The 10,456-nt window shown below is 50.6% G+C and overlaps 1 protein-coding gene across 2 annotated transcripts in view; it reads left to right on the top strand.

Annotated features, from left to right (window-relative positions):
* Window positions 1-6,822: 6,822 nt before the first annotated feature.
* LOC109876768 (serine/threonine-protein phosphatase 2A 55 kDa regulatory subunit B delta isoform) overlaps window positions 6,823-10,456 on the top strand; it is a 42,592-nt gene continuing 38,958 nt past the window's right edge. Inside the window, exons 1-2 of one of the 2 annotated variants that reach the window (XM_031813118.1) lie at window positions 6,823-7,333; window positions 7,584-7,658. In XM_031813118.1, the coding sequence (XP_031668978.1) occupies window positions 7,327-7,333; window positions 7,584-7,658 (82 nt within the window). In that variant the 5' untranslated portion in view covers window positions 6,823-7,326. Of the gene's footprint in view, window positions 7,334-7,391; window positions 7,494-7,583; window positions 7,659-10,456 lie in introns of those variants that run through there. The other variant, XM_031813117.1, reaches the window with a different exon arrangement.

The raw sequence follows: 10,456 nt of genomic DNA, 5'->3' as shown, positions 1-10,456 counted from the left end.
GTGTTTTAACAGTGGGACTCAAGGTGATGTTGTTTTGTGTTTTAACAGTGGGACTCCAGGTGATGTTGTGTTGTGTTTAACAGTGGGACTCCAGGAGATGTTGTGTTTTAACAGTGGGACTCCAGGTGATGTTGTGTTGTGTTTTAACAGTGGGACTCTAGGTGATGTTGTGTTGTGTTTTAACAGTGGGACTCCAGGTGATGTTGTGTTGTGTTTTAACAGTGGGACTCCAGGTGATGTTGTGTTGTGTTTTAACAGTGTGGCTCCAGGTGATGTTGTGTTTTAACAGTGGGACTCTAGGTGATGTTGTGTTGTGTTTAAACAGTGGGACTCCAGGTGATGTTGTGTTGTGTTTTAACAGTGGGACTCCAGGTGATGTTGTGTTGTGTTTTAACAGTGGGACTCCAGGAGATGTTGTGTTTTAACAGTGGGACTCCAGGTGATGTTGTGTTTTAACAGTGGGACTCTAGGTGATGTTGTGTTGTGTTTTAACAGTGGGACTCCAGGTGATGTTGTGTTGTGTTTTAACAGTGGGACTCCAGGTGATGTTGTGTTGTGTTTTAACAGTGGGACTCCAGGAGATGTTGTGTTTTAACATTGGGTCACCCATCGGAGGGTAGCTTGCTGGAGTCGTGTTCTTGGGTTAGCTCTCGTTGGGTCACCCATCGGAGGGTAGCTTGCTGGAGTCGTGTTCTTGGGTTAGCTCTCGTTGGGTCACCCATCGGAGGGTAGCTTGCTGGAGTCGTGTTCTTGGGTTAGCTCTCGTTGGGTCACCCTTCGGAGGGTAGCTTGCTGGAGTCGTGTTCTTGGGTTAGCTCTCGTTGGGTCACCCATCGGAGGGTAGCTTGCTGGAGTCGTGTTCTTGGGTTAGCTCTCGTTGGGTCACCCTTCGGAGGGTAGCTTGCTGGAGTCGTGTTCTTGGGTTAGCTCTCGTTGGGTCACCCATCGGAGGGTAGCTTGCTGGAGTCGTGTTCTTGGGTTAGCTCTCGTTGGGTCACCCATCGGAGGGTAGCTTGCTGGAGTCGTGTTCTTGGGTTAGCGCTCGTTGGGTCACCCATCGGAGGGTAGCTTGCTGGAGTCGTGTTCTTGGGTTAGCTCTCGTTGGGTCACCCATAGGAGAAAGTGTCATGTATTATGTTGTACTCATGTATTAATTTTGTACACCGCCGGTTCTGCAGTCTGAATGAGTCTGACATAAGTACATTGGCAGTCACTATAGTGCCTTTGTTAAGACAGTAAGTACATTGGCAGTCACTATAGTGCCTTTGTTAAGACAGTAAGTACATTGGCAGTCACTATAGTGCCTTTGTTAAGACAGTAAGTACATTGGCAGTCACTATAGTGCCTTTGTTAAGACAGTAAGTACATTGGCAGTCACTATAGTGCCTTTGTTAAGACAGTAAGTACATTGGCAGTCACTATAGTGCCTTTGTTAAGACAGTAAGTACATTGGCAGTCACTATAGTGCCTTTGTTAAGACAGTAAGTACATTGGCAGTCACTATAGTGCCTTTGTTAAGACAGTAACCATTTTGTTGCAATATCGTTTGGCATATTTGTTCATATATTAATTAGATCAATTTTAATTTAGACATATTTCTGACAAATACATTAAAATAAACCACATTTCACGAAAACATTTCCAAATATGTTGATCAATACATGTGGAAATACGCTGTAAAATAAATTCTTTAAAGGATTTCAGCATTTACTTTAAATACATTTTCTGATGTGTTTCACATGTACAATTTTTTTTAAACTAGGCAAGTCAGTTAAGAACAAATTCTTCTTTTTCAATGACGGCCGGGGATTCAAACCTGCAACCTTTCGGTTACTTATCCAACGCTCTAACCACTAGGCTACGCAGCCCCCCCCCTTATCCAACGCTCTAACCACTAGGCTACGCAGCCCCCCCCCTTATCCAACGCTCTAACCACTAGGCTACAAAGCCACTCCCTTATCCAACGCTCTAACCACTAGGCTACGCAGCCCCCCCCCCTTATCCAACGCTCTAACCACTAGGCTACGCAGCCCCCCCCTTATCCAACGCTCTAACCACTAGGCTACGCAGCCCCTCCCTTATCCAACGCTCTAACCACTAGGCTACGCAGCCCCCCCCTTATCCAACGCTCTAACCACTAGGCTACGCAGCCCCCCCCTTATCCAACGCTCTAACCACTAGGCTACGCAGCCCCCCCCCTTATCCAACGCTCTAACCACTAGGCTACGCAGCCCCTCCCTTATCCAACGCTCTAACCACTAGGCTACGCAGCCCCCCTCTTATCCAACGCTCTAACCACTAGGCTACGCAGCCCCCCCCTTATCCAACGCTCTAACCACTAGGCTACGCAGCCCCTCCCTTATCCAACGCTCTAACCACTAGGCTACGCAGCCCCCCTCTTATCCAACGCTCTAACCACTAGGCTACGCAGCCCCTCCCTTATCCAACGCTCTAACCACTAGGCTACGCAGCCCCCCCCTTATCCAACGCTCTAACCACTAGGCTACGCAGCCCCTCCCTTATCCAACGCTCTAACCACTAGGCTACGCAGCCCCCCCCTTATCCAACGCTCTAACCACTAGGCTACGCAGCCCCTCCCTTATCCAACGCTCTAACCACTAGGCTACGCAGCCCCTCCCTTATCCAACGCTCTAACCACTAGGCTACGCAGCCCCCCCCTTATCCAACGCTCTAACCACTAGGCTACGCAGCCCCCCCCTTATCCAACGCTCTAACCACTAGGCTACGCAGCCCCCCCCTTATCCAACGCTCTAACCACTAGGCTACGCAGCCCCTCCCTTATCCAACGCTCTAACCACTAGGCTACGCAGCCCCCCCCTTATCCAACGCTCTAACCACTAGGCTACGCAGCCCCTCCCTTATCCAACGCTCTAACCACTAGGCTACGCAGCCCCCCCCTTATCCAACGCTCTAACCACTAGGCTACGCAGCCCCCCCCCTTATCCAACGCTCTAACCACTAGGCTACGCAGCCCCTCCCTTATCCAACGCTCTAACCACTAGGCTACGCAGCCCCTCCCTTATCCAACGCTCTAACCACTAGGCTACGCAGCCCCCCCCTTATCCAACGCTCTAACCACTAGGCTAAGCAGCCCCTCGCCTATCCAACGCTCTAACCACTAGGCTACGCAGCCCCTCCCTTATCCAACGCTCTAACCACTAGGCTACGCAGCCCCCCCCTTATCCAACGCTCTAACCACTAGGCTACGCAGCCCCCCCCTTATCCAACGCTCTAACCACTAGGCTACGCAGCCCCCCCCTTATCCAACGCTCTAACCACTAGGCTACGCAGCCCCTCCCTTATCCAACGCTCTAACCACTAGGCTACGCAGCCCCCCCCTTATCCAACGCTCTAACCACTAGGCTACGCAGCCCCTCCCTTATCCAACGCTCTAACCACTAGGCTACGCAGCCCCCCCCTTATCCAACGCTCTAACCACTAGGCTACGCAGCCCCCCCCCCTTATCCAACGCTCTAACCACTAGGCTACGCAGCCCCCCCCTTATCCAACGCTCTAACCACTAGGCTACGCAGCCCCCCCCTTATCCAACGCTCTAACCACTAGGCTACGCAGCCCCTCCCTTATCCAACGCTCTAACCACTAGGCTACGCAGCCCCCCCCTTATCCAACGCTCTAACCACTAGGCTACGCAGCCCCTCCCTTATCCAACGCTCTAACCACTAGGCTACGCAGCCCCCCCCTTATCCAACGCTCTAACCACTAGGCTACGCAGCCCCTCCCTTATCCAACGCTCTAACCACTAGGCTACGCAGCCCCCCCCTTATCCAACGCTCTAACCACTAGGCTACGCAGCCCCTCCCTTATCCAACGCTCTAACCACTAGGCTACGCAGCCCCTCCCTTATCCAACGCTCTAACCACTAGGCTACGCAGCCCCCCCCTTATCCAACGCTCTAACCACTAGGCTACGCAGCCCCCCCCCTTATCCAACGCTCTAACCACTAGGCTACGCAGCCCCCCCCTTATCCAACGCTCTAACCACTAGGCTACGCAGCCCCTCCCTTATCCAACGCTCTAACCACTAGGCTACGCAGCCCCCCCCTTATCCAACGCTCTAACCACTAGGCTACGCATCCCCTCCCTTATCCAACGCTCTAACCATTAGGCTACGCAGCCCCCCCCTTATCCAACGCTCTAACCACTAGGCTACGCAGCCCCCCCCCTTATCCAACGCTCTAACCACTAGGCTACGCAGCCCCTCCCTTATCCAACGCTCTAACCACTAGGCTACGCAGCCCCTCCCTTATCCAACGCTCTAACCACTAGGCTACGCAGCCCCCCCCTTATCCAACGCTCTAACCACTAGGCTACGCAGCCCCCCCCTTATCCAACGCTCTAACCACTAGGCTATGCAGCCCCCCCCTTATCCAACGCTCTAACCACTAGGCTACGCAGCCCCCCCCCTTATCCAACGCTCTAACCACTAGGCTACGCAGCCCCCCCCTTATCCAACGCTCTAACCACTAGGCTACGCAGCCCCCCCCCTTATCCAACGCTCTAACCACTAGGCTACGCAGCCCCTCCCTTATCCAACGCTCTAACCACTAGGCTACGCAGCCCCCCCTCCCCACTTACTTCATGTGATATATACTCAGTGTACAAAGCATTAGGAATACCTTCTTAATATTGAGTTGCACTTCCCCCCTTTTCCCTCAGAACAGCCTCAATTCGTCGGGGGCATTTGGACTCTACAAGGTGTCGAAAGCGTTCCACAGGGATGCTGGTCCATGTTGACTCCGATGCTTCCCACTGTTGTGTCAAGTTGGCTGGATGTCCTGAGTGTGGGTGGTGGACCATTCTTGATAAACATGGGAAACTGTTGAGTGTGGAAAAACCCAGCAGCCCCACAGTTCTTGATACACTCAAACCGGTGTGCTTGGCACCTACTACCATACCCCGTTCATTTAAAAAATACCTTATTTGGACATTTTTATATCATTCACAAATGCATGTTTCTCCCCCGAATGGGTTGGAATTAATGAGGAGAGAAGCTACAACAAAGTAGATAGAGGATTACTCTGTCAGGCCGAAGAGGATTTCTAAAGGCTTTTAAGTCAAACAAGCTTCCGCTAGCAGGAACTTAGTCACATTCAGCAGAACACTGGCGAGGAGAGGACACCACCTCTTCATAATGAACAGAGAAAGATCTGAGGAGCCTCATCATTTCTGGCTAAATACTGCACTCTACTGGCTGGATCTAGGTCTTTACAGTCTGCCTCAAAACAAGATTGTAAATTGACTGTCAGTGGTATGAGTAGCTTTGTTATTGTTGTAGTATTGACAAAGACTATTTATTATATTGACAAGATAGCCGACTTCCTGTAACTGCTATAGTTGTGATTTATCTCACACAATTGCATGGAGTAAATCATTAGTATTGACAAAGACTATTCATTATATTGACAAGATAGCCGACTTCCTGTAACTGCTATAGTTGTGATTTATCTCACACAATTGCATGGAGTAAATCATTAGTATTGACAAAGACTATTCATTATATTGACAAGATAGCCGACTTCCTGTAACTGCTATAGTTGTGATTTATCTCACACAATTGCATGGAGTAAATCATTTGTTCAACAACAAAAAAAGAAGGATGATTTACTTTACAGTTTCAACTAGTTTCACGAGATCTAGAATCAGGTTCACACCAGCACATCAGGAACGTAGAGATCTAGAATCAGGTTCACACCAGCACATCAGGAACGTAGAGATCTAGAATCAGGTTCACACCAGCACATCAGGAACGTAGAGATCTAGAATCAGGTTCACACCAGCACATCAGGAACGTAGAGATCTAGAATCAGGTTCACACCAGTACATCAGGAACGTAGAGATCTAGAATCAGGTTCACACCAGCACATCAGGAACGTAGAGATCTAGAATCAGGTTCACACCAGCACATCAGGAACGTAGAGATCTAGAATCAGGTTCACACCAGCACATCAGGAACGTAGAGATCTAGAATCAGTTTCACACCAACACATCAGGAACGTAGAGATCTAGAATCAGGTTCACACCAGCACATCAGGAACGTAGAGATCTAGAATCAGGTTCACACCAGCACATCAGGAACGTAGAGATCTAGAATCAGGTTCACACCAGCACATCAGGAACGTAGAGATCTAGAATCAGGTTCACACCAGCACATCAGGAACGTAGAGATCTAGAATCAGGTTCACACCAGCACATCAGGAACGTAGAGATCTAGAATCAGGTTCACACCAGCACATCAGGAACGTAAAGGTTTACATCATTCAAACAAACAAAAACGTTATTACTTTTCGGTCTCTGAGCAATAGTAATGGAGTAGACATTAACTCCACCATTGGTTCGGCAAATCCTATAGGTAAATGAATGGAGTTTTTTTTTGGGGGGGGGGGGGGGGGGGGTCGGATAAACACCCAAAATAAGCAGTGTGGTAAACACAGATTTAGGAGATCTTATACATTTTGTTCTATGAGATAATCTTCATCAGCTAACGTAACGTTTTGTGAATTTTTAAGCATTCGTTTAATTAAAAACAATAACATAAAGGTTTCATTATTCATAAATGTTATGTTAACTGACTGATATTATCTCATAGAATAAAACGTATAAGATGTCCTAAGCCTGTGTTTACCTTTTCGCTGTTTATTCCAAAAACCCATTCTTTCCCCGTGAATTTTCCCATAGGAATGGCTGAACGAACCAGTGGTAACTCATTTCCGGTTTTTAGGACTACAAACTGGCGAGGTCTATTCCCTGGTATATAAATGGTTGTGAAACACCAGCCAATGGCCTAGGATTAAGGCTCTGTCTATTTCTTAGATTTCGATGCTTAATGACAATGTCTCTGACTTTGTGTCGAATGTCTTTATCTAAGTATGAAACCAAAAAAAAAAGATGTTTTGTAAAAAAACATTGAATGGTCATTACGGGGGAAAACAGAGAGATAATAGTCCACTTTCCCACGCCCTGTATCTGTCAGCTCGCCAAGACCCTGCGAAGCTGCGCATAGACAGCGCGCCTCTGATGCGGTCGAGCGCCTGAAATAGACTTCCGAAGCGTCGCAATGACGTCACCGTGTCACGTCGACTGTCACTTGTGCGCCATTTTGGATTTTTGGAAATGAAATGAAAAAAATCACGGGCATTTCTGTAAAGCCCATATTCACGACTCTAATAACTGTTTCCTTTTTAATAACCTTGTACTGAAATTACAATCCTTACAACTCTAATCACTATCGGAAGACCCCCTCCCCCCTCCCAAAAAAAAGAAGCCAGTTGTGTTGCAGAAAGTGGCAATGGCAGGTAAGGTTGACAACTTTGTAGACGGGGGGCCCCCGCATCAGCGCGGCCTAAAAGCATTGCAAGTTTCTTGGCTAACAGGCAACCGAGCAGCTCTGACAATGTGTGCCAAAATGTACACTCCATAGTTAACTAGTTGCTATGTTGAAGTACACATTTAAAGGTGGGAATTAATTCCTCTGTATTTCTATAACATCTGCTCCTATTTTCTGCCTTATTTATTCACCTTTATTCAATTTGTGATGTTTTGTAGGTGTCGGAGGAGGGAACGATTTCCAATGGTGCTTCTCTCAGGTGAAGGGAGCCATAGACGAAGATGTGGCTGAAGGTAAAGCTCGTTTCCATTTCAACAGATAGATGAACATTTTGAATGTTATTTATTGACCTAATCACGGGTGTTTTGTGCATGCTAACGTTAGCAAGCTAGCAACGTCGCTAATACAGATGGTTGCTAGTTATCTAGCTAGCCTGGTGCCTAAGTTGGCAACATTCAAACCTGGTTAACTCGCTAGCCAGTTATAGCAATGGGTATTTAGGGGAGCTGTCTTGTTAGCTGCAAGTACTATTGTTTTGGCTAGCTAGATGTAGATGGTTGACCTATGTATTTATTGCAAGCACATGGTAGGTTAACAACAGTTGTTCTCTCTTCACCAGGCAGAACAAGGTCAGATATTTGCTAACTACATCTGTCACTAAACATGGGCTTTTAACTATATAGTTATATACCTTTAGCTGTGAAAACACTGCAAGATCTTGTAACAACTGTCAGTGTTGGTGTGAAAGAGAATCATGGATACATTGCCCTGCACACCCCTGTTATCTAAGACGGCATTGATTCTGATGTAGCGACACATTGATCTGGTCTGTAAGGCCTGCTATTGGCTGGCAGTGTGAAGGCTGACAGATATGGTGATGCTGGTCCCTCTGGTTTAAAATAAGGGTTGTCTCAGACATATAGGGGTGCCTTCCTGACTGTACAGTACGATACACACTGTACTGTGCGGGAATCTGTGGCACTAGCTAATCACCTTGGTCTCTCAAAGATGAAAGATGTATGTTTGTCTGTACAGGACTGTCTTTGCTGCACTACTGTGATACTGATTCTGAAGCTATTCGGTTGTGTCGTTTGGGACTGGGACTACTTGTCGTACTGACATTATATTTTGCACCACAATTAATCGTCTGTTTTTGAAGAAAGGGATTGGTCTGTGTATCTGTTGTGGACTGGCAGGTGGCACACTGGGCAGGGACATCCCAGGAGAAAGGGCAGGAGGGATACTGCTGTACTGCTGTCAGCTGGTCGTTTCCGGCTCCTCTCCTCCTCACTGCAGCTTTGTTATAAATAATCAAGTGGCCTTGCTGTGAGATGTGGCACTAAAAAAGACACGGAGAGAGAGCCCCCCGCATCACAGGGAGAGAGAGCCCCCAGCATCACGGGGAGAGAGGGTCCCTAGCATCACGGGGAGAGAGAGCCCCCCGCATCACAGGGAGAGAGAGCCCCTAGCATCACAGGGAGAGAGAGCTCCCAGCATCACAGGGAGAGAGGGCCCCCAGCATCACAGGGAGAGAGGGCCCCCAGCATCACAGGGAGAGAGAGCCCCTAGCATCACGGGGAGAGAGAGCCCCTAGCATCACAGGGAGAGAGAGCCCCCATCATCACAGGGAGAGAGAGCCCCCAGCATCACAGGGAGAGAGAGCTCCCAGCATCACGGGGAGAGAGGGTCCCCAGCATCACAGGGAGAGAGAGCCCCTAGCATCACAGGGAGAGAGAGCCCCCCGCATCACAGGGAGAGAGAGCCCCCCGCATCACAGGGAGAGAGAGCCCCCAGCATCACGGGGAGAGAGAGCCCCTAGCATCACGGGGAGAGAGAGCCCCCCGCATCACAGGGAGAGAGAGCCCCCAGCATCACGGGGAGAGAGAGCTCCCAGCATCACGGGGAGAGAGAGCCCCTAGCATCACAGGGAGAGAGAGCCCCCCGCATCACAGGGAGAGAGAGCCCCTAGCATCACAGGGAGAGAGAGCCCCTAGCATCACGGGGAGAGAGAGCCCCCCGCATCACAGGGAGAGAGAGTCCCTAGCATCACGGGGAGAGAGGGTCCCCAGCATCACAGGGAGAGAGAGCCCCCAGCATCACAGGGAGAGAGAGCCCCCAGCATCACAGGGAGAGAGAGCCCCCCGCATCACAGGGAGAGAGAGCCCCTAGCATCACGGGGAGAGAGAGCCCCCAGCATCACAGGGAGAGAGAGCCCCCAGCATCACGGGGAGAGAGGGTCCCCAGCATCACGGGGAGAGAGAGCTCCCCAGCATCACGGGGAGAGAGAGCCCCCCCGCATCACAGGGAGAGAGGGTCCCCAGCATCACGGGGAGAGAGGGTCCCCAGCATCACAGGGAGAGAGAGCCCCTAGCATCACAGGGAGAGAGAGCCCCTAGCATCACAGGGAGAGAGAGCCCCTAGCATCACGGGGAGAGAGAGCCCCTAGCATCACGGGGAGAGAGAGCCCCTAGCATCACAGGGAGAGAGAGCCCCCAGCATCACAGGGAGAGAGAGCCCCTAGCATCACAGGGAGAGAGAGCCCCCAGCATCACAGGGAGAGAGAGCCCCTAGCATCACGGGGAGAGAGGGTCCCCAGCATCACAGGGAGAGAGAGCTCCCCAGCATCACGGGGAGAGAGAGCCCCTAGCATCACAGGGAGAGAGAGCCCCTAGCATCACAGGGAGAGAGAGCCCCTAGCATCACGGGGAGAGAGAGCCCCTAGCATCACAGGGAGAGAGAGCCCCCAGCATCACAGGGAGAGAGAGCCCCTAGCATCACGGGGAGAGAGGGTCCCCAGCATCACAGGGAGAGAGAGCTCCCCAGCATCACGGGGAGAGAGGGTCCCCAGCATCACAGGGAGAGAGAGCCCCCAGCATCACGGGGAGAGAGGGTCCCCAGCATCACAGGGAGAGAGAGACCCCAGCATCACGGGGAGAGAGAGCCCCCCGCATCACAGGGAGAGAGAGCTCCCAGCATCACGGGGAGAGAGGGTCCCCAGCATCACGGGGAGAGAGAGCCCCTAGCATCACAGGGAGAGAGAGCCCCTAGCATCACGGGGAGAGAGAGCCCCTAGCATCACAGGGAGAGAGAG

The sequence above is a fragment of the Oncorhynchus kisutch genome, unplaced genomic scaffold, assembly GCF_002021735.2.
Source record: "Oncorhynchus kisutch isolate 150728-3 unplaced genomic scaffold, Okis_V2 Okis04b-Okis11a_hom, whole genome shotgun sequence".
NCBI lineage: Eukaryota > Metazoa > Chordata > Actinopteri > Salmoniformes > Salmonidae > Oncorhynchus > Oncorhynchus kisutch.
This window is presented reverse-complemented; position numbering and strand designations above follow the sequence as displayed.